General features: G+C 41.4%; 1 protein-coding gene across 2 annotated transcripts in view; it reads left to right on the forward strand.

Annotated features, from left to right (window-relative positions):
* The window catches only part of DCHS1 (dachsous cadherin-related 1), an 84,402-nt gene that overhangs the window by 44,349 nt on the left and 15,122 nt on the right, over window positions 1-24,931 (forward strand). For both annotated transcript variants that reach the window (XM_027864494.1, XM_027864495.1), the window contains exons 9-13: window positions 17,629-17,786; window positions 18,150-19,011; window positions 19,135-19,374; window positions 19,698-19,823; window positions 24,575-24,784. In XM_027864494.1, coding sequence (XP_027720295.1) covers window positions 17,629-17,786; window positions 18,150-19,011; window positions 19,135-19,374; window positions 19,698-19,823; window positions 24,575-24,784 — 1,596 coding nt within the window. The remainder of the gene's footprint in view (window positions 1-17,628; window positions 17,787-18,149; window positions 19,012-19,134; window positions 19,375-19,697; window positions 19,824-24,574; window positions 24,785-24,931) is intronic.

Below are 24,931 nucleotides of genomic sequence, written 5' to 3' on the forward strand. Positions count from 1 at the left end.
GAAGACCATTCAGGTGCAGGAAGCGAACCACCTTGGTCTAGGTATACACTGCCATCAGGATAGGCTAACACTCCTGGGATGGTGGCAAATCCTTACATTGAAGTCCAGCATTAGCCCCACCAACGGATGTCTTGCCGTGTTTTAAAATGTCTGTTGAATTGAATTGAATTGAGTCAGTGGAGTATAGTAGGTAGAGTGCTGAACATGAAGTCAGGAAGACCTATGTTCAAATCCCCCTCTCCCTGTAAAACTAACTAGCTGTGTGACCATGCCACATCTTTCTGCCATCATTTCCTTATTTGTAAAATGAGTGTAATAATACCTGCATTCCCTACCTTTTGGTTTTGTAGAGAAGTTCAATGAGATGATGTACATAAAACATTTTACAGCTGTTCAAAGCATTATGTAAATGTTCTTTTTTTTTTTAAAAAAAAAAGTGTCTGTGGAGAGGAATCAGCAGGAAGTGAAACTGATCAGCCAGCATCCCCCAGATGCTTATGGTGAAAGCATAGACAGACCAACCAGGAGGGCTGGACCTATCAGTAAATGTGTCCCATTCACTGCAATTTGAGTTTTCCAGTGACATCATGTAATGCTTTGAACAGGCCCTCATGCCTGAAACGAGGCTCTGGTGTAGCATACCCATCAGGCATCTCTGGACTAGACATCCAGGTGTGGTACAAAGTGACCTTCCTTCAGGTGCAGAGGTACCAGTGACGTGGAGCAGATAGCTAAGCCCAGATGTCAAGTGTCTTGTGCGCCTGCTTCTGGCAGAGCAGATCCAGGAGATCCAGCCTCAGCCGAGCAGCTGTAGCATTTGTGAGCTGTGGGGCTCCCTGCTTGGAGTGGGAGTGCAGATCTGAGTGTTCAGTTTCTAGTTTTTGTGCCAGGATATCCGTTCACCAATTATAGAGTCCCTGGATAAGTAGCTGACAAAGTTAATTCTGCTTAAAAATAATCAGATGTTGGCAAAAACCAATGAAAGGCGCAACCTGAGGTGCTTCAGATTCTTAAACCAACATGGGTTCTTGAATTTAGGACTAGAAGTAACATTAGATTCCATCTAGTCCTACCTTCTCATTTTATAAACGAGAAGATTAAGACCCAGAGAGGGACTTGCCCACGGTCACTCAAGTAGCATCAGTTGTGGAATTGGAATCCAGAGGCAGTGTGCCTTTCATTATGACCTGTTGCTCTCAGAGGTCTGGATGGACCATGATGAAATGCTAGCCTCTCTCAAAGTATGGTCTTCATGCCTCAAATGCAACTTCAACTACAATCAGATTTCTAGCGTTTAGTGGAGCTCTTCTCTGTCAAGGTTAATTTGTGGAAGAAGCATAATCAGGGCCGTGGTATTCGGGAAGGCAATGCAACCTCTGAGAGGATGTTTGTTTCCTCACCACCAGTCCCTCCCATAATGACTTTGACTACCTTAGTCTCTGCAATGATCTATTTATAAAGCTCTGGGTAGACTAAGATGGGAACCAAGTTAAGATATTTCTTGCTTTCACCCTTGAAATTCCATCTCCTTCTTCTCAAACTGGCACTTATTGAGGCAGGCAGACATCTAGTGCTGGTGCCAACCAGTGGAGAGCCCAGACCAGTTTTATCAAATACTAGGCAGGGTCCCAGAAGTAAATGAAAATGGTTGTAATATAAACCACTAACTATCCCCTCCAAAACCAGCTCATCTTGGAGAGACACTACTAGGGGATGTAGAACCTGAAGGGCCTAACCTGGCAGTTGCATAGACCTTACTGGACTCAAGAGGCTGTTTTTCATCCTGGCCACTCCAGGAAGCACAGGGAAAAGATGGTGGTATTCTGTGGGTTCTATTCAATGTCTAGATAAGACCACACCAACCGACAGGCTCTGAAAAACCACTAGAAAGTTAGCACAGCAGATGATGTTCGGAATACTTTGCCATACCTCTCAGGGGTGTGGGCTCCTGGATCACTGGTCCAGCCAGAAACAATCTGGTCAGATAGCTTCACTTACCATCAGTGATTTGTGGGGTTTTAAGAGCACTTGGCTTCACTATATGAACTGGATCCATAAAATTCCAAGAGATCCTGCAGTTCACCAACATGAGGATTCACAGAACCTAGTGATTAAATGAGATCCACCTGTTCGTTAAGCACTTTCTAAACCTTAAAGTGTCAAATATCATTGGGCACTTTGGTCTTCAGGGTCTGGGTCAGGGTCAGGAAGAGATTTCTGCAAGAACTTCAGGGTACCCAGGAGTCACAGACAGAAGGGAGACCTCTTCTCAAATGAATGAATGAAAAACATCTATTCTGAGCTTCATCTGAGAGCTACCATTCCAAACCAGGAGGAGTCTGCATGGAGCAGGGTCAGCAAAATCCTATGGAGAGGGACAAACAAAGCATTGGCGACTCAAAGAATTCATGCACGGAGTGAACCTGAAATAGCCTCATTGTATGGCAGTGACAAGCCAGCCATATCCTCTCCTCCTCACTGTACTGTAGCCATACACCTGCAGGCCTGCAGAGTTATTAAGAATCACAGTTCTTAGGCCATCTAGAAACATCAGCTTCACCATTGTTGTTGGGTGGATTTTGGGGCAGTGACCAAGCAGTTGACACACTGCTGGGGGAGCAGAATTTCAAGCATGTGGGCCAGACTCACAAAACCTCAGGCTGAAAGAGACCAGAAAGGGCATGTAGCCCAAACCTACAGAACTGGAAATTCCCTGTACAGTACCCTCACATCCAAGCCTTGAGTAACAGGAAGGGGACCGGCTTCTGCGGAAGCCCATGCCACTTTGGAATGACTAGAGTCATTAATGGTTTGGTTTTTCCTTCATGAAACCACAACCTATCTCTGTAACTTCCACTTATTGATACTTATAATTTTTCTTTAGAAGTCTGACCAAGGTGGAATACAACAAAATATCACTTCCCTATTATTGCACACTATGCTTCTATTTGTGTAGCATAAAGTTCTGCTAGGATTTATTTGGGAGGGGGGGTGCTGCCAAGTCATAATATTGACTTCTATTGAGCTTGAGGTCCACTAAATCTTTTTCTCCAAATCTTTTTCATATCTTCTGAAACCTAGCTATACTTCCCCCCTCCTATACTTCTGTAGCTGATTTTTTTGAACCCAAGCTTAGGACTCTGTACAACAAATGTAGTCAATATGTACCTATAACCTACCAAGTTGGCACACTACTGGAAGAACAAAATTTCAAATGTGTGGGCCTTCTCACAGACTCACAGAATTTCAGAGCTGAAAAGGACTTCAAAAGGCATGTAGTCCAACCCTACTAGCCCAGGAATTCTCTCTACAACATCACTATCAAGCAGTCATCCAGCCTCCAGAAATGGGGATCTAATTAGCTTCTGAGGCAGCCCTTTCCAGTTTTCTAATTATTCTAATTGTTAGAATCTTTTTACTTAAAGTAAAAATCTGATTGAATTTGTATTTCACCAAGTCCCTAAACTTTTTTCATTTAACTATTGCCTAGCCATGCCTCCCCGATCTTATATTTGGATAGTCCTTTTTTTTTTTAAGCCAAGTGTAAGCATTGGTTTAGAAATAAATATGTAGGGGCAGCTAGGTGGCGCAGTGGATAGAGCACCGGCCCTGAAGTCAGGAGGACCTGAGTTCAAATCTGACCTCAGACCAAATACTTGACACTTACTAGCTGTGTGACCCTGGGCAAGTCACTTAACCCCAATTGCCTAAAAATAAAAAAATAAAAACAAAATAATAAAAACAAAAATGTAGTCAACAATCACCAATGACGTAGCAGCTGGCACATTTTAAAGTATTTGCTATGCTGGGCACTGTGCTAAGTGCTAAGGATACAAAGAAAGGCAAAAACACTATCTCTTAATTCAAGGAGCTCACAGTCTAATGGGAGAGACCACATGTAAATAATGAGGTAATATAAGGTCTATGCAGAGAAGATGGATGGTGATCTCAGAAGGAAAGGCTGTAGCAGCCTGAGTATCCAGGAAAGTGCCTGCAGAAAGTGGGATTCGATGTGAAAATTCTATGTCAGAGGCTCATCATGACATGGAGGTGACTGAGTTCTTAGAGGCTGTGTCAGAAGATCACAGGCTTTGGCAAGTTTTGCCAAGCAAGAGAAGCTTTGAGAATGGTCTACTGTCCGATACTGTCCAATAACCTAATACCTAAGTATAGAGAGGTTCATCACCAGCTGTTTAGCCATGAAGGGATGAATTCTTTGGTCATGGCAACCCAAGAAGCAGGTAATAATACAAAATGGCCCTAAGCACTAAACAACTCCCTTCTTCCACCCTCCTTTCCTTCTTCCTTCCCTCCATTCCTTCTTTCCTTCTTCCCTTCCTTCCTTCTGCCCTTCTTTCCTCTTTCTCTATTTCTTTATCTTTTTCTAGGCTGGAAGTGCAGCAGGCACTCATGGACCCAATAACACTATTAATTGGCACAGGACCTTTAACCTGGCCAACCTGGGCCCCTTTTGTAGCAGCCTGGTGGGCCCTGCTCCTGGGACCTCACCATATTGATGTCGAAGTTAATGCCAACACTTGATGGGCTTTAGCCCTACTGTAGCTCAGAACTCCTGAGCTCAAGCAATCCATCCACTTCCACCTCCCCAGTAGCAGTAATTACTATGCCTGCTTCCTTTCTGTTTACATATTAATGATGGTGGACTGGTGGGAAAGAGATCATGGGATTATAGCTCCAGAGCTGGAAGAGATCCCTTAAAGGTCAACTAGACCAACCTTTTCATTTTATCAAGGAGGGAGCTGAGACCCAGGAAGGTAAAATTACTTGTCATGGGTCACACAAGCAGCCATTGGCAGAGCCAGGAATTGAACCCAAGTCCTACAAAGGCCATAGTCCCTTCATTACACCATCTTGCCAGAGGGAACAAGAATCACAGGTTTCAGACTATTTATAATCATTCATTTAATTTTGCTAGGCAGCCAGGTGGCACAGTGGATAAAGTACAGGGCCTGGAGTCAGGAAGACTTGATTTCAAATCCAGCCTCAGACCCTAACTAGCTGTGTGACCCACGTATTAACCCTGTTTGCTTCAGTTTCCTCGTCTGTAAAATGGACTAGAGAAGGAAACAGCAAACCACTCCAGTATCTTTGCCAAGAACACCAAATGGGGTCATGGAGAGTCAGATGCAAATGAAACAACAGAACAACAACAAACAGCAAATTCTAATTTTGAGTTTTCTGTCCAACAACTAGAGAAACCAGACCATATCCCCACTGACCTTCTTAATGTAAATGAAATTGGAAGACCTAAAAAGAGCTGCAACTAAATAGAAGTTGCAGCTATATGGTGGCTCAAGGATTTTCCTTAAAAAGGTAAATTAGGGAATGGACAGGATTGGTTTCATCTTGTACCTAAGGACAGGAAGCATCATTTCATGGAACACTTAATCATCTGGTCTTCCTATGCTTACTTTGAACATAAACAAAAGGGCTATCCATGCTGCATCTTATTTTACCCATATTGGTTATAGAAGATGAAGGAGAGAAGTTCCATAAAAAACTTGACAAGATTCTTCGAATCAAGTCAATATATACCTCAGTGACGTCAGTGAGAAGGTGGGCCCAGAAGAGGATGATGGGAACTATCTTGGAAAGGGTGTTTCAGAATTGTTAGATGGAACAGGCCAGAGGTTTATGAATTGCTTAGAGGCCTTAAAAATGCTTGGTTTCAGGAAGAGTTGGAAAGTGATAGCCATGGCAAACAACAACCAAAGCAAAAAATAAACAAACAAATAAATAAATAAAGGGAAAAAAAGAAATAAGATTGGTTATATGTAAGCACATAGGGGTGATTGGTTGCTAACGTAGAAGTCATTTTGGACTCACTTTTCTGTGTATGATAAAATTACTGACTGATTGGAGTAGGAGCTAAAATGAATACCTAATTAGGGTAGGAATTAGAGGAAGAAGTTATGTGCAATTGCAGCATTTCCTGTCACACTTATTTAAATGGGCTGTCAATTCTGAGAAATGGGAAGTTGCCCTAAGGATAGACATTGACTCTAGTTGTCATTACTTCTTCTAGAAGGTTAACATAGATAGAGGAATCTTCACAATGTGGAGGGTGATGGAACCAGGAGACCACATCCACCACTTGATCTCCTTTCCTTGGCCGAAGGACATGAAGGTCATGTACAGTGCTAGGTTGGGAAGCAGGCTCATTTGTGAAGCACTGTGGATGAGGGTGACAAAAGGAAGGAAGTAGTGTTGCCCGTGGGAACGTTAGGAATAATGGAAGAAAGGTTGTGCATGTAGGTGGCTTTGCCTTTGTACCAACTGGACTAGACCATCCCAAGGGTATTTATTAATGGCATTGGAAACAGGAAGTAGGACAGGACTTCTTGAATTGGAATTCTAGAATTCCAGTCTATTTTCATGATTAATGGAAGTGGAGCCAACCTACTTTGCTCATTGATCCTTTGGTTTTCAGAATTATTTTTACCAATTCACATTCTCACAATCCTTCCAACATTGACTGTTTCTGTGTTTTTAATCATATTTGCCATCTTGATAAGTGTGAGGTAAAACCAGAGTTGTTTTCATTTTAATTTCTCTCATTAGAAGTGATTTTAGACATTTTCATATGGTTGCTGATTGTTTGAAATTCTTCTTCTGGAAACTGTTTGCCTGCTTATTTGTTGTGATTGGTGTTATATATCTGTATTCATTCCTTAAATAGCTTGGATTTTTTTTATACTTAATCTGTGATTTCATTAGCACAGGGATCTCCAGGTGAGGATTTCCCTCTTTGCAAGTTAGCAACTTAAAGTCTTAAAGAATTGCTTGAGTAGTAGTGTCAGAGGAGGCATTTGAACCCAGGTTTTTTCTGATTCCAGAGCCACTTCCCTATCTGCTTCATCATGCAACCCCTCTTGGATGAGACTTTATTGAAGATATTTGATGCCAAGTTCTTTTCCCCCAATTGACACCTTCCCTTCTTATCTACATTAAATTTGTCCATTTATTTGTGTAAAAACTTTTTTCTTAAGCAATTAAAATTGCCTGTTTCATCTTTTGTGAGTCTTTCTATCTCTGAGCTTGTTTAAGAATTCTAGCTTAGCCATAGATTTGAAAAGGACTTCCTTCCATCTTCCTCTTAATGAGAAAAGAGGTAGGCTAGTCATATAGGGGCAAAGGATAATGCACTGGTATCCTTAAGATGTAAAAAGACCAAAAGTAATTCCCTCCAGTAAATTGTGTATCTGTGCTGGAGGATCTATGGGAGAACATAGAAAAGAAATTCACCCAGGATGAGAATGGGTTGAGATCTGCACTAATGAAGGGAATATTCACATTGTTATCACAGATCTACTGCAGTATTGCAGTGTACATGTCCATGATACTGTCATTTATGCCAGTCATTTTAATATGTTGTTTCCTTTTGTTTTTATATCATAGAAATTTCCAGAAATAGCTTTCCCCATGAGCTTTCCCTTGTTAAAAAAGAAAAATACCTACAAACCAACTGACTTAGTGACCTATAGTGCCCCCCCAACCCTTCTACCAAAAAGAAGTAAAGTTTCCTTATCTCTTCCAAAACTAAGATCGGTTTAAACAATTACTCAGTGTTAAGACTTCTTTTTAGTGGTTTTTTTTTTAATGTTCACTACTGTAGTTATTATGTATATTGTCTCCTCGGTTCTGCTTATTTCACTCTACATCAGCTCATATAAATCTTTGTTTCTCTGAATTCCAGATATTTATTATTTTATGGTGAAATAATATGATACTTGATTCACATACTAGAATTTCTTCAGCCATTCCCATAGACCTTGATGGGTAGACACTTTGTTTTTGGGTTTTCGCTACCACAAAAAAAAATGATGCTATGAATGTTTTGATGTATACTGTATCAGGTCTTTCTTTCTGTGTTTGATTTTTGTGGCCCAAATGCCCAATAATAGAATCTCTGGGTTTGAGTAGTTTAGTGACTTTTCTGGAAGGATTCTAAATTTTTTTTCCTGAATGGCTGAACTAATTCACAGCTCCACCAATAGTGTATAGTGTATCCTATCTTCTCATAGCCCTTCTAACATTGCCTATTTCCATCTCTTATTATCTTTGACAATTTGCTCACTAAGAGGTTTTCCACCATTTATGTGTAGCTCATCCTTATTAAATTTTCAGAATACTTGTATGCACTGATAAAGAGTAAAATAAGCAAAACCAGGAGAACAATTACTAACATGGAGTAAAATGAGTAGAACCAGGAAACAAATTATACAATATCAACAATATTGAAAGATAATCAACTTTGAACATCTTAAGAATTCTGTTCAGTACAAGACCAAGCACAAATCTAGAGGATTTATGATGCAATAAGCTAACCATCTCACGATAGAGAGGTTGGAGGGGGAGATGAAAGGGAAAGAAGGCATATCTTCATTAAAAAAAAAAAGTTTAGAGGCAGCTAGGTGTAGTGGATAGAGCATAGACCCTGGAGTCAGGAGGATTTGAGTTCAAATCTGCCCTCAGACAATAGCTATGTGATCCTGGGCAAGTCACTTAACACCAATTGCCTCCAAGAAGAAACAAAATTGAATTTAAAAAAAAAGAAATCATAAATATTATCAGTACAGAGAGGCATGAGAAAACTTGAGTGCAGAATGAAGCAAACAGAACCAGGAACATGATATACACAAGGCAATCCTTTCAAATTTCAGCTGTGTTATTTTTGTTTATGCAAAAACTTGTCAATTCTATATAATCCAAATTGTCCATTTTGTCTTCTTTGGTCTTCTCTTTGCCTTTTTTTGGTCATAAACTACTCCCCTATCCTTATATCTAACTAATTTCTTCCTCACTCTTCTAATTAAGAAGGACCAACAGTAACAAAATAGTTGAAACTGAATGCTATGAAATTATAATGACCAAGCTTGATCTCAAAGACAAGTTGCAGAGTTGGCACTGGGCTTAGAACACTACATAGAATGTTAGAGTTTTTTTTTTTTAATATATTAGTATTGCTGAACTTTCCCCACCCACTTATCCCCTTCTCCTTTTTGTTCTTTACTATAAGGGATGGCTTTCTAAGAGGATGAGGGATACACTGGGAAATAGAGGTAATGTAAAAACAAAAGCTATCACATTAGCTCTTTCACAATTATATTGCTCAATTGACTCAGACTTAGCTTGTCCAAATCATTCTTGGATGAGTTCTTTTCTAGCCACATCTTCTCATCTTGCACTTCTGAGGTAGCCTTTTTAAGATAAGTGTAAGATTTTATGTTTATACTCAGTAAATTTCATCTTGTTAGGTTTGACCAAAACTTCTGGCTTCCCATCACTTTTTAATTCAAATTTCTTTTTTTTCTAATTAACAAAAGGTAATGCAGTAGATAAAACACAGGGCTTGAAGTCAGGAATATCTGAGTTCAAATATGGTCTCAGATACTTACTAGCTGTATGACCTTGGGCAAGTCACTTAATATTTGCCTGCCTCAGTTTCCTCAGCAATAAAATGGGGATGATAATAGCACTTACTTCCCAGACTTCTTGTGAGAGGTTTAATGAGATATTTGTAAAGCACTTAGCACAGTATCTGACACATAGGAAGCATTTAATAAATACTTGTTTCCTTCCTTTCTTCCTCCTATACTGTTCCCCCCCATTAAAAAAGAAAAACAAAATAAAACTTTTATAACAAATATGAATAATTAAGCAAATCAGATTCTCACATTGGCCATGCCCCTCTAAAATACACATCTTAATCTATTCCCTGAATCCCATCGCTTCTCCCATCAGGAGGTGGGTAACATGCTTCATCATCAGTCCTCTGCATACATGGTTGGTTATTACATTTTGAGTTCTTAAGTCTTTCAAAGTTGTTTGTCTTTATAATACTGTTGTTACTGTATAAATTTTTCTGTTGGTTCCATTCACTTTACTGATTCAGTTCATGCAAATGTTCCCAAGTTTCTCTGAAACTATCTTTTTCATTTCTTACAGCACAGTAGTATTCCATTACATTTATTTGTCCAGCCATTCCCAATTGATCTCCATCCCTTTAGTTTCCAGTTTTGCCACCATGAAAAGAGCTACTATAAATATTGTTGTTCAGAGGTTCCTATTTCTTTGATTACTTTGGGATAATGGTCTGCTAGTGGTGATGTTGCCAGATCAAAAGATATATACAGTAACCTTGATGCCATAGTTGTAAATTACTTTCAGAAAAGCTGCAACAATTCATAACTCCGCCAGCAGTGTATTAATGTGCCTATTTTCCTGAAGTCCCCTCCAGAAATTATCATTTTCCTTTTGTCAGTTTTGTTACTCTGATGGGTCCAAAGTGGAACCTCAGAATTGCTCTAAGTTGCATTCCTTTAATTATTAGTGATTTGGAGTATTTTTTTTTCTATAGATAGTTTGGATTCCTTCCAACCTGTTCATGTCCTTTGACCATTTATCAACTAGGTAATGGCTTTTATTTTTATAAATTTGAATCAGTTCCCTATATATTTTGGAAATGAGGCCCTTACCAGAGAAACAATGCAAAAATTTCCCTCTGTCCTCAGCTACTCTATTTCCCTTCTATTATAATAGAGCTGTTTCTGTTTACGCAAAACCTTTTAAAATTAAATCCTAATTGTTCATTTTGTCTTCTTTGGTTCTCTCTATTCCTTTTTGGTTATGAACTCTTCCCCTATCCATAGATCTGACAAGTGACTTCTTGCTTCTTCTCTAATTAACTTATGGTATCATCCTTTCTGTCCAAGTCATGTGTCTCTTTGGAGTTTATCTTGATATGTGGTGTGAGATGATGGTCCATACCTAGTTTTTACTAGACTGAATTCCAGTTTCCCAACAATTTTTGTTGAATAGTAAGTTCTTACTCCTGTAGCTGGAGTCTTTAGATCAAGTAATCATTGGGCTGTATCTCTCAAGATCTTTTTGGATCCTTACTGCCATCCATATATTAGCTCTTGCTCCTCATTTTGTGTGTGTGTGTGTATCATCTGCGAATTTGGTAAGGATACCATCGATGCCTTCATATAGGTCAATGATAAAAGATTCAATTGCATAGATTCCTAGGGCATTCTACTAGAGACCTCTCTCCTGGGTTAACATTTCTCCATTACAACCAGTTCCTTATCTTCTTAACAATGACATCATCTAGCCCACATTTCTCCATCTTGTCTACAAAGATATCATGAAAGAATTTTCCAGAGGCCTTGTTGAAAGCCAAATACACTGTGTTCATAGCATTCCCTTTGACTTCCAGTGCAATGAGTCTGTCAAACAAGTAAATGAGGTTAGCCTAGCAGAACCTGATCTCAATTATGCCATGCTAGCTATTGCTGATTTCCTTCTCACTTTCTAAATACTCACACAACAAGCTTAAATAATACTCTCAAAAAGTCTGCAAAAAATTGAAAACAAACTGACTTCACCTTATTCTCCTTTTTGAAATTCAGGTCAATATATGACTCCTGTCCAGTCCTAAGACACTTCTCTCCTTCTCAGTGATTTTTCAGATCACTTACAACATTTTAGCAACCACATACCCCAGTTCTTTCAGTACCCTACAATGTTTTTCATCTGGTCCAGGAGATATGAATTTATTGAAGACAGTTAGGTGCTCTCTTCCTGTATTCTCACTTATCTTAGGTTTCAGCTTTCTGTGAACTATTTTGTTTTCTATCCTTTTCAGTTTGGAGATCATTTCCATTGGTAGAGAAAATAAGAAAGTTACCATTGATTAGCTTTGTCTTCTCCTATTTAGCAATGTTAATGTCTGGGAATGCCAAACAAAAAGGCAACTAGCTGTCTCTCTAAAGCTCCCTTTAGAAACGATTGATTGAACCCCTGAACAATAAGAAAACATCCAGATATTCTCGACCTTGGTAATCAGTGCAATGATCCTGGGGAAGCCAAGCACCTGGAGATTTTTTGGCAAAGTATATTCTGAGCAGGATTTGAATAGTTAGTACTGGAGGAAGGAGAGTGTGTGGGAAGAGAAAGAGCAGTTACCTAATCAGTGTGTGCAAATAGTGAGGCTGTGAATTTGTGTTGTCATTGGGTGTGAGTGTGTGTTGTGAGTGGGCTTGTCATTTGGGTGTGAATGCCTGGGCAATTTGAGAATACTTTCAGGCCTTTGATTGTGGATCTTTAGAGGGTTCAAGCTGTCACAATGAGCAAACCTTCATTTAGAGAACATGAGTCATTAATAATAATAATAATAATAATAGAGTCATTAATAAGGATGAGATGTGAAGGTGAGCATTACCAGCCTGCACCCACCCTCTGAGATCAAGCTGTTTTTAGTAATGGCAATCCCTGTGGAGCAGTTCCAAAATTTGGAACCTATGAGTCTAAAACACCGATATCTGATTGGCACCATTTGGAGCCCCCTACACAGGGAAAGAGAACACTCATTGTATGTCATATGAATATGCTTGGAGCCAGAGAAAGAGAGCATATGTCAAGCAATGAGCATCATCCATTCTGAATTTTTTCCTACCTGTATCCACCCTGTGCACCCAACATCACTAGAAAAGGTATTTTTATTATCCTTAGCATTCGCTACCAGCTTTGGATTGTTCTTTGCTTTAGTATTTCTGATGCCATTTTTTCAGGCCTCTGACACTCTTTTCTATGTTTTAGTAATGAAAAAGAAGATATGCTTTAGATAGAAGGGTGACTGGAAGGTTCTCTTCAAAGAAGTGAATAATGTTATTGCTTGAGTTGGTTTTCTCATTGCCCCCAAAGGCAACCCAAAAGAACATTCCGTGGCCTACTTGTCAGTGTTCTTTAGAAGCATAAACAAACAAACCACCATGAGGATAGTTGCAACTTATGCATCAGCTTTGGTTTTAGAGGATGAAGAAATAGAGAGCTCTATGAAGAAAGAGCTTGTCGAGATTCTCCAAACTAAGTCATTGTGTAATTTGATATCTGGTGTCTTTAGTATGAAGGAGAGCACAGATAAGATGGTGAGGGGAAAAATGTGCTGAACATGGTTCAAGAAACAGAAGGCAAGTTCTTATATTCAAATCAATTAAGTGAAGATTTATAGATTTATTAAGTACCTACTACAGTTAATATAGGCACTGAGGCACTGTGCTGGAGAAGATTTGCGCTTGTATATTATAATAATAATAGCTAATGTTTATACAACACCTACTATATACAAAGCACTATGCTAACTCAGCACTTCATAAATTTCTCCTTTTATCCTCACAGTAGCCATGGGAGGTAGATTCTATTATTATCTCCATTTTACAAGTGAGGAAACCATGGTAACAAGAGGTTAAGTGACTTTCTCAGGGTCACACAACTAGTAAATGTCTGAGACCAGATTTGAATTTGGGTCCTCCTGACTCCAGGCCTGGCTCTCCATCCACTACACCACATAGCTGCTCCCATATCATAAAAATTTTCATCAAAAGAAAGTGTTGTAAGATGTTGCACATGGTAAGAACAAAATATTATAAAAAACAAAATTGACCATGTTTTAAGAGAGGAAATGACTGGTTACCAATTGAGCAATTATTTCAAAATTAGCTATGTTAAGTCAAGTTGAGACAATAAGCATTTATTAAGCACTTACCATGTGCCAGGCATTGCGCTGAGCACTGGGTATACCAAGAGAGCCAAAAAACAAAGTCTTTCCCTGAAAGAGTTCATCTTCTAATGGATGAGATAGCATGCAAACAAGGATGTACATACATGACAGAACCAGGTTAAACAGGAGGTGAGTTCAGAGGGAAGGTACTAGCACTGAGGGAGACCAGGAAGAGCCTTTTGCAGTGGGTGGGATTTGTGAGAGCTTTGGAGAAAGTCAAAATGAAGAGGGAGAGAATTTCAGGTTTCAGGGGACAGCCAGAGAAAAGATAGATTCAGGAGATGGAGGGTCAATCAGTCACTCAATCACCATTTATTAAGCATCTACTTTGCTAACTGCTGAGCATAACAAAAAAAAAAAAAAAAAAAAGAGGCAGGAAAAACAACAAAACAATTCCTGCTGCCAAAAAGCTCACAATATAATGAGGGAGGCAACATGCAATCAACTATATTCAAACAAGAGATAAAAGAAATTGGGTGCAGTCTCAGAGGGAGCACTAACTGGTTAAAGTAAGATCAAAATAAACACCAAATTATAAAGATGATTAATGATGAGAAGGTGACACAGTGAAGGATTTTACAGCTCAAATTCAACCTGTTTAAAATCTAAAAAAAAAAAAAAGGAAATTAATAACATAAAAGACTCAGACACTGATTATCGCCATTTTGTAGAGAAGAATGAAAAGCAGTTGCTAGAGTAACAAAGCGGAAGAGACCAGAAATCATCCCAACCCACCAAGAGTTGGTTTCTTTGATAAGCACAGAGAATGAAGCTTAACTCTAATGGATCTGAGAGACTGTCACAATAAAAACAAGGGGGCTGAACTAGATGACCTCTGAGGCTTTTTCTAGCTCTAAAATCTATAGTTCTATGTTAGTACTCCTCTCTAATGATGCAGAGTGGAATCCTTCCATATTGGCTTAGCCCATGTGACTTTTGTTCATGTCCTTCCATAAATTCTCCACTTGGCATTTACCCAACATACTGGGTGGGACTGTAGCTCTAGATCTTTGCATGGCTGTTGACAGATTCTAATTCTAACTACATGACTGGCCCATTTTTTTTCTAGTGATAACGTATCTCTGATGATACATTTTATGCCACTCCTGTTGCACAATTCCAAATTTGTAATATTTTGCAAGCCTCTGATGTCTACTTAGCATATACTTGATCTTTTAGGGATCCTCAAATTTAAAGTCTTTGGAAACTATGGAGTTCCAATGACTTGCAACAACAAAAAAAAAAATATCAAAAGAATATTATCGGGGCAGCTAGGTGGCGCAGTGGATGGAGCACTGGCCCTGAAGTCAGGAGGACCTGAGTTCAAATACGGCCTCAGACCAAACACTTGACACTTACTAGCTGTGTGACCCTGGGCAAGTCACTTAACCCCAATTGCCTACAAAAAAAAATTACTGTTTAAAACAAGTTAAGCCTATATTTCACAGAAAAAATTATTAGTTTAACTTTGTTCAGTGGCTAACTATAATATATAGTATACTGGGCACATCCAAAAGGTGCGAAACACAAGCTCTTTGTGAGGTCCAAGGAGAACTGATACTTTGGATGAGTGCACCAAGCTTCTGGTGCCTTACAGGGCCCAATGTTCTGATGCTACTCTTGTGGCTTTATAGCTCTTGTCTCTTGAGATTCTCTCTTGACACAAAGTTACACATTGGGAACTTTTCTCCTTCTCCTGGTATTTAACCTCTGCCTCTGAAACCTAGGATAATGTATGTGCGGTGCTATTGCCCAGTATGTCTGCATCAGAAAAAAAAAAGCCTCATATAGGAGATGTTAGTTCATATTTCTTCTTTGGAAAACTTTGTTCACATCTTTTTCTTTTTCTTTTTTTTTTTTTGCTTTTGTTTTTGTTTTATGTGAGGCAGTTGGGGTTAAGCAACTTGCCCAGAGTCACAGCTTCACTCACTGTGTTATGTGTCTGAGGCTGGATTTGAACTCAGGTCCTCCTGACTCCAGGGCCAGTTCTCTACCCACTGTGCCATTTAGCTGCCCCTGTTCATATCTTTTGACGACATTTATTGGAGAATGCTTCAATCTTAGTGACTGGTATCATTTCCTATGTATTTTGGGTGTCAGATGTTTATTAGGGATGTGTATTCAAATTTTTTCTCTCTCAGGCTACATCTTTCTTGTGGCTATATTTATTTTATTTGTGTAAAAGTTTTGTTTTCATATAATGTAAGTAGTCTGCTTCATCTCATAGCATTTCTCATGTCACAACCAGTGAATAAATCTGCTATGTGGTGTTTTGAGAGATGAGACCTTTTTTCCTTCTGTGACTTTTTAATATTTAGTTCTTTTATCCATTGGAATAATCCAATGGAATAATATATGGTATAGGTTGCTATGCTTAACCTATTTTCCTATTAGATATCTATCCAGTTTTTTCTAGCATTTCTTGTTGAATAGAAAATATTTTTCCAGTTTAAAAAAATAGGAAGAAGAAAAATCTTTGAATGAGCTCTTGGAAAGTGAAAGTGAGTCTTTTCTTCTTTGAACTCTTTAGGGTACAGGCTTAGTAATGATATCACTGAGTCAAAGGGTGTGCATAGTTTAGTGACTTTTAATTGACCAACAAAGGAGTGAAATTTATAAGGTAAGCATAGGCTGCAAATAATACTTGGTATGTGGCCCATGTGACACTTGAGGCACAGTGGTAAAGCAGCAGCTCATAGGCCACCTTCCTTAAGCTTAGATAAGATATCAATATAGTAATTTTCTTTTCCATGTAGCAAATATACTTAGTCAAGCAAAACAAATCCAAACATTTGCCATGTCCAAAAATGTGTGCCTGAAGCTTGATCCCGTCACCTCTCTGTCGGGAGGTCTTCCTCATCACTCCTCTGGATTACATGGTTGACCATTTCATTGATCAGATTTATTCAGCCCTTCAAAGTTGTTTTTCTTCACTATGTTACTATATCAAATGTTCTCCTGGTTCTGTATCAGTTCATAGAAATCTCCCCAGGTTTCTCTGAAACCATCTTTTTTTTGTAACTTCTTATGGTAAAGTAGTATTTCGTTAAAGCACCAAAGCACGGAGCAGTCCCCTCTCTCCTGGTTTTTCTTCTGGTCCTGTCCCACTCCTAGAAGGCAGCACCAGTATTGTCCCTGGGCATGCCAGAGGATGCTAAATCTTCCTCTTTGCTAGGAGGGAAAGATTTCTGTGGTCTCCCCCATAATCAAATAAACAAGAAGCATTTATGAAGCACCTACTAAGTGCTAGGGATACAAATGCAGAAGTGAGACAGTCCCTAGCCTCAAGGGGGCATTTCAGCTCTAGTGAAGTATCATCTAATTCTCACAAGAGCCCACTCCCCTTTTCTGCTGGGGAATGAAGTGCATGAGAACTGAACATATATACAATACTGGCTTAAAGGGACATCTTGGGGGCACACATCGGACAGCTTAGGTCCCATGAGGACAGTATTACTTGCACCAGGGAGAGTGGTTTTGAGTGCATAGTCAGTAGTGATAATTGACTCTGGCTCCTGGCTGCCTGCCAGATGAATCTAATTGTATATTACCTCAACAGTTGGTCCCAGGAATCCCCTGGGCTGCCCACGAGGTTAGCTTCCTCCTGGTCTCCGGATATGTGGGTGAGAAACCCTCAAGAGTTTGAGAAAGAAGCTGGTACAAAGCATTGTATCTGGTCCTTTAAAAGTTTTGCCACTATGAATCAGACTTCCCTTTATGGTAAGGCCCTTAAGAAGATGTCCAGCTCTGCACTTCATTATCTCTTTGGCACCCAAGATCCAGGAAATTTAGGAGAAAGCAAATAAAGGAAGCTGCTGTGATCAGAGTTCCATAGGGACTGGAACCTAGGAGGACAGAGCCTTGTAAGAATACTGTCTTAGCCTTATAGTAACTGAAGTGTGAGGGTGAGGACTTAACACATCAAGACTGAAAATATGCATGAATCATGGGGCCTGAGCTTTGTGGGGATAGAGTTCTGACTCAGCCCACTTGCTTGGCTGTCAGGCTTAGACCTGGGCCTCTGCTTCTCTCTGTCTTCTCAGGCCCTGGCTCAGAGCTATTCCTGCTACACCCTCACTCTGGAGAGCTGAGCACAGCTGGGCCCCTGAGTCGACTGGAAAGGCCCCACTATGTGCTGACAGTGAATGCTCAGGACCAGGGCAGCCCCCCAAGAAGCACCAGCCTCCAGCTGCTTCTGCAGGTACCTGAGCCACCAGTCCCCCAAACTTCAGATCTTAAAGCTTCCATTCCTCCAACTCCAAACCCCTATTTTACCAACCTCAAGCATCCCTCCCCCCAATTTCAAACCCCAATCTCATCATTTCTAGTTTCCCCAAATTCTTAGACTTCTCATTCCTAACCTCATACCTACCATCTCAACTCCAAATCTTCCAAACCAATTGTCTCCAAACCCACTGTCCCCAAATTCTATATCCCTCTATCTTTAGACCTCTTGGGCCCTTTTACCCTTAAATCATCATCTCTCAGTTTCCATGCTCTGCATCTCTTAACCTTATATCCTCCTATCCCCAAACACCCAATCCAGCACAATCTCTCTTGGCAGGTGCTACCCCGGACCAGATCCCCAGTAGCTCCCGATGCCTCAGCAGCCCCAGCAGTGCTGACGCTGACAGCAGGAGAGGGACTTCAGCCAGGCTCCTTGCTGGGATCAGTGGCACTTCCAGGGGCCCCCCCAGGGGTACTAACCTACACACTGGTGGGTGGAGGTGACCCTGAGGGCACATTTGCATTGGATGCAGCCACAGGTCAGCTGTACCTGGCCAGGCCCCTGGACTTCGAAGCAGGGCCAGCATGGAGAGCCCTGACTGTGAGGGCTGAGGAGGTGGGTGGGGGTGCTCCAGTTTACTCTGCTGGGCCTCGGTTGCTACGTGTGGAGCTTCGTGTGGAGGATGAGAATGAGCATGCACCCACCTTTTCCCGTGACCCACTAACTCTTGCACTGCCTGAGAACCCGCCCCCAGGAGCTGCTATCTACACATTCCAAGCTGCAGACGCAGATGGGCCTGGCCCAAATAGTGATGTACGCTACCGCCTGCTGCGCCAATCCCCCCCAGTCCCTGCCTTGAGACTGGATCCCCGCACTGGTGCTCTCAGTGCCCCCAGAGGCCTAGACCGTGAGGCCACACCTGCCCTACTCTTGCTGGTGGAGGCCACCGATCAGGCCCGCAATATCAGCCTGCGCCGCAGCACCCGTGTCTCAGCTAGGGTGTTTGTGACAGATGAAAATGACAACGTGCCAGTCTTTGTCTCACCTCCTACTGCCCTGCTTCTTGAGGACCAGCCAACTAGTTCTGTGGCGCTCTATGTGGTGGCCCGTGATCCAGACCTGGGTGAGGCTGCCCGCCTTTCCTACCAACTGGCAGGTGGCAACAGCGACGGGCACTTTCACTTGAATCCCAGCACTGGTAAGTTTATGGGTGAGGCAGAAATGACAGGTACGGTTCACAGGTGGGGCAGGAGCAGCCTGGGGGCAGATACCAACATATAGGGACTAGGGGCTAACCCTGACTGCTTGCTCTCACTCTCAGGTGCACTGTCTATCACACGACCCCTAGACCGGGAGCAGCGAGCTGAACACATGCTGACCGTGGTTGCCTCAGACCATGGTTCCCCTCCCCGATCAGCCACTCAGTTGCTGACAGTCAGTGTGGTTGACATCAATGATGAGGCCCCCACCTTCCCACAGGCAGCGTACCATGTCCATGTGCCTGAGAACCGTCCACCAGGCACCACTGTGCTCACCTTGCATGCCACCGACCCTGACTTGGGTACAGTGCATGGGGACAGAGGCAGAATCAGGGGAATGGAGACCAGCATGGGAACATAGTGAATTCCTTGGGATGGGGCAGTGAGAAGTGGAGGGGCTACAATAGTAGGGTATTGAGAGGCACGCATTGGGGAATGTAGAACTGGGAAGAATAGTGGTTGGAAGTGGACAATGGAATTGGGGGTGATGGAAAAATAGGGATGGAGGAAACAGGACAAGTGTGAGGGAGCTGGGGCTTGAAACAGATTTGAAAGCTAGAGATGAGGAAAGTCATCTCATGCCCCCCTCCCCAAATGTACACTGATTGATTCCCTCTCCACCAAGGTGTTAATGGACAAGTGACATATGGTGGTGTTTCTGGTGACACCTTCACCCTGGACCCAAACACCGGGGTCCTCACTACTCGACAGGTCCTAGACAGAGAAGAGCAGCAGGAGATCAGCCTGACTGGTATGGGAGTTGGAAGGGATGCTGGGGACTTGCATGATGAGTGGGAGGGGTATCTGCGTGGTGCTGAGGCTGTGTTTGACAAAGTCCATAGTAAGCATGACCCCTTGTAACGAAGAGCATCACTTCCTTCACAGCAGATCAGACGAAGACCATGTCTGGTTTTCTCCTGTAAGGGCATCACAGAGTATGTAGCACCTGCCCTGTTGGGCCAGGTCTCTGACCTGGAAGGGACAGTGAGGAGAAAAGATTTCTTATAATGTACAGAGGCATCATGGTATAAATAAAAGAGCCCTGGACAAGCCAAGGGACCAGGGTTCAAGTCTTGGGTCTGCTCTTAACTCCTTGTATAAGTCCCTTCTCTCTGGGCCTCAGTTTGGTGAAAGGATTGGACCAGCTCTAAGGTCCCTTGTGGCTCTAAAAGTTTATGAATCATTTGGAACCAGTTTGGGATGTCAAGTGGGAGGCAGATCCAAGTCTTCTGGTCTGGTCAGAAATTTAGCACAGTTATGGAGAAATTACATGGGAAGAAAGGGCCCTTGGGGATTTTCAGTAACAATGGTATGATACTTTAGAAGATCATTTCACAGTGCCTTGTTCTTTCTGAATTATGGGGCCAGCCTGAAAAACACTAGTGAAGTTTCATTTAAAAGCTACCCCACTTCCACCTTGCAAACACCCATTAATTAATTATGACCTCTGAAACTAGTGCACTGAGAAGCACATGTATGCTTCTGGCCCCACCCCCACAAGGCAGGTTCTGCTGGCACAAACCAGAACCTTGTATATAGGTCCTTTTCTGGGTCATGCTCAGAGACACAGGATTGTAGAGTTGGAAGGGATCTTTGCAGTCCTTTAGTTGAACTCATACCCAAAAAAGAAATCCACAGTATGACAGATAAGTCATGGTGGACATTCTCCGTGATAATGCAAAAACCTTTGTCAAGGACCTATGTCCCTGTTCTAGGCCATGATTAATATTTATAATGTCAAACAAGATTACCTGTGTCGTTACAGCTTTGAAAGGATTGTGTATGATTTTAATTTATGCATGAGAGATACTTTGTTGGTAGAATTTCTTTTTAACTACATCAAGTGCTTTTTTAAAATAGTCAACAAATAAATATACTAGTATCTTTTTTTTTCTTTACAAATTTTAATCAAATATGACTGTCAAGATATAGTCTGCTTGGGCAACTAGGTAGTGTAGTGGATAGAGCAATAGCCCTGGAGTCAGGAGGACCTGAGTTCAAATCCAGCTTCAGACACTTACTAGCTATGTGACCCTGGGCAATCACTCAACCCCAATTGCCTCCTAAAAAAAAAAAAGATATGCTGTGAAAAAGTGGTCTGCAGAAGCCTGCCTATTCCCTTCTCATACCTTCATCAAGGATATACTAAATGAAATTATAGATTATTCTCACAAAAATTTTAAAGATGATAAAGTAGTAATATGGGCCAGTAGCTATTAATTATCTTTTGGTCACTTTTAAAATTTTTATTTATTTTTGTTTTTTTGGTGAGGCAATCGGGGTTAAGTGACTTGCCCAGGGTCACACAGCTAATAAGTCTCAAGTGTCTGAGGCTGGATTTGAACTCAGGTCCTCCTGACTCTAAGGCTGGAGCTCTATCCACCTAGAGGCCCCTATTGGTCACTTTTTTACATAACAATAAAGTCTGAGACTTTTTCCAAGACTTTGGTATCTTACCCTCTTTCATATACCTTGGCAATGGATATCCCTATGCCTTCAGATGGTATCCCCAGAAGGGTAGCCATATCGCCACAATTCAAAATCTCTCTCAGGGTCCTAGGGGTTTCCATGATGTAAAGAGAGATCAACACCTACTAATCACCACTGTAGTTCCTGGGCCTCCACCAGCATGCTTTCCATTTATACAAAATAATTTCGTTACAATGATACCATTGATTTTTAAACATGAAACATTTATAAAACAAAGCAAAAGCAAGAATAATAAAATATTTGTGAATAGAAGGTAAAAGCAGAAATAATCAAAATTTAACAGTCCACCCATAGACCTGGATCATACTTTCAGCAGTGTACACAGTGTCTGTAAGGGGTGAATGGACACGCATATACACACATGGGAACCCAGCAGGGAGGAATGTAAGTGCAGAAGAGCAAAGCTTCCTCTTTGCTATTCTTGGGCCCTTAAAGTAGGTTTTGTTTTTTAAGCTTTAAAGGCTTTTTAAAAACAAAGCCATCCTTGACAGGGTACTAAAAAGTATTATGCTTTTTTAGTAACCAGCAATTACCTTAAGCAATTACCAAATTCTCTTGGATGTGCTCTGAGACTCCAAACAGTTTCTTCCTCCCTCTCCAGCCATAGAAAGCAATAGGATTTTGTAGCTTTATCTCAGTCAGCTCTCCAAATAGGATGGCATTTTCCTTTGTCCAAACAACTTGCATGAGCAGCTAGGTGGCACAGTGACTACAGTGCCAGGCTTGGAGTCAGGAAGACTCATCTTCCTGAGTTCATATCTGGCCTCAGACACTTACTAGTTGTGTGACCCTGGGCAAGTCACTTAACGCCGTTTGCCTCAGTTCCTCACCTATAAAATAAGCCAGAGAAGAAAAGGACAAATCACTCCAGTATCTTTGCCAAGAAAACCTCAAATGAGTTCATAAAGAGTCGGGCAAAATTGAAAATGATCTTACAACAAAACAGCTTTCAGCAGAGCTGTGTGTCTCTTCTCATAGCAAATGCAAAGCTTCTGTTTTACCCTCTGTTTCTCCCTCTCACCCCTGATAGGTTTCCTCTTAGGTAGTAGAGAATATAAAATATGCCATAAAATTGTGTTAAACAAAACCAACTCAATCAGCTCCTTTATTTGTCTACTGATGAGGCAGTCATGAATTTCTGTTGGCTAGTCTTCTCCACTAGCATCTTCTTCCACCATGCTGACTCGTCTGGCACTTCCTCCCCAGGGGGAAGTCCCACAGCTACTTTCTAATGGTACCCATTCCATTGCTTAGCAGCTACATGTGCTCAAGTTAATGGCCAACTCCAGTTAGCTGTGTATACTTTTGAGTCACAACACTATTGTTCACCTTTCAGGTTGGGCATTGCCAGAGTCTAATACAGTTATGAAAATTACAGCATCTTAGCACAGAAAGGGACCTCAGTAGACATCAAGTTCAATCTGTACCTAAATAAAAAAAATCCCCATTGAGCCCTTGTTTGAAGGCTTGGACATTTCCTGCTTCCCAAGGCACCCCATCCCCGTTTTTGATAGTTCAGTCTCATTAAGTTTAATTTCTCAAATAAGACAAATTTGGCTAGTTAGTTTGTCTTATGGTATCATTTGATCCATAGAACAGCCCTGTAAGGAAGACCAGGACAAACAGTGTCATTCCCATTTTGAATACATGGAATCTAAATGCCAGACAGGTCAGTGGCTCGCTTAGAGCCACACAACTCAGTGAGAGAGCCAGAAGCAGAGTCTGACTTTCCAGACTCCTGAGAAGCTCACTCTTTCTCTTAAAAATACACTATTCTTACCCCAGTGAGCATTTATTAAACACCTAATATTTGCCAGGCATTGTATGAAGTGCTGGAAATATGATCTCATTTTATCCTCACAACCACACCTAGGAGAGAGATGCTATTATTATCCCCGTTTTACAGATGAGGAAACTGAAGCAGACGGGTTAAAATGTGACTTGCCCCGAGTCGCAGAGCTAGAAAGGATCTGAGGCCAGATTTTAACTCATAACTTACTGATTCCAGGTCAAGTGTTCTAACCACTCCTCCACCTAGCTGTTTAGGTATGATAGGTATATGCTGGAGGTTGTATGTTTTGTATCTGTGTGTATGTATCTGTACATATTATAGGCTTAGTGCAGAACTATGTCACAACTCAAGGGACAGCAGTATAATTTATAATTTATGCTGAGCATGATTTTTACATATATATACACATATATACATACATATATATGTGCAGGTGCATGTCTGGACACACTTGTATGTTTGTGAGTGCATACTTGCTTTTGTGTATTTATATATTACTGGTTTGGGAAGCCTGGAGATGATGAACACATACTACTTCTGTTGCTGTTGTTGTTTTTCAGTTGTGTCCATCTCTTTGTGACCCCATTTGGGGTTTTCTTGGCAAAGATATTGGGAGTGGTTTGCCATTTCCTTCTCCAGCTCATTTTACAGATGAGAAATATGAGGCAAACAGGGTTAAGTGACTTGCCCAGGGTCACACAGCTAGTGTCTGAGGCCAGATTTGAACTAAGGAAGATGAGTCTTCTTGACTTCAGGCCTGGCACTCTAGCCACTGCACCACCTAGCTGCCCCAGAATATGTACTAAGCATGGTGGATAAACATATATCCAGGTGCATGCTTGGACACAGCAATGCATTTGAGTGGGGTACATTCTTATATGTATGGAAGTGTATGTTACTGAGGTATGCCTCTGTGATGGGGATTTATCACCTCTTCTCTACCAGGTATTTGTCCATGCATGTACATGTGTATAGGTGCCTGCTTAACAGCTAAGGCCAGGGGTGTGTCACAGTACTGGTTCTAGTTACTAGAGAGGATCTGTACTAAGTACAGCATATACTTGTAGTGTATGACCAGGATAGGGGTTCACTGCCCTACTTGGCTGCATCTGCCTGTATGTATGTATAGGTGGGTATGTAACTGTGTGTGCATGTATATACCTAGGGCACCCTGCTCTAGTTTGGACAGGATCTGTGCTGAGTACAGTATGTATCCACAGTGTATGCCCAAGATGGGGGCTCACCACCCCTGCTGAGCCATGTGTCAGTGCATGTGACTGTGGAGGATGAGAATGACCACGCACCAGCCTTTGGGAGCTCCCACCTCTCCCTGGAGGTTCCTGAGAGCCAGGATCCCCAGACACTGACCGTGCTTAGGGCTTCAGATCCTGATGTTGGCCCTAATGGGCAGATTAACTATCAAATACTGAGTAAGTCACATCAAAACTTGGGGTCTAGGGCCTTCCCTACAACGGGGGTTCTTTGGGACCCTTAAGATCTCCGCACAACCTTCCTGCAACCTGCCCATGAAACAGCTTTCTACCTCCCCATTACCTACCATAATCCCACTCCACAGG

Source organism: Vombatus ursinus, unplaced genomic scaffold, assembly GCF_900497805.2.
Source record: "Vombatus ursinus unplaced genomic scaffold, bare-nosed wombat genome assembly UNPS02014775.1, whole genome shotgun sequence".
In the NCBI taxonomy this organism is placed as follows: domain Eukaryota; kingdom Metazoa; phylum Chordata; class Mammalia; order Diprotodontia; family Vombatidae; genus Vombatus; species Vombatus ursinus.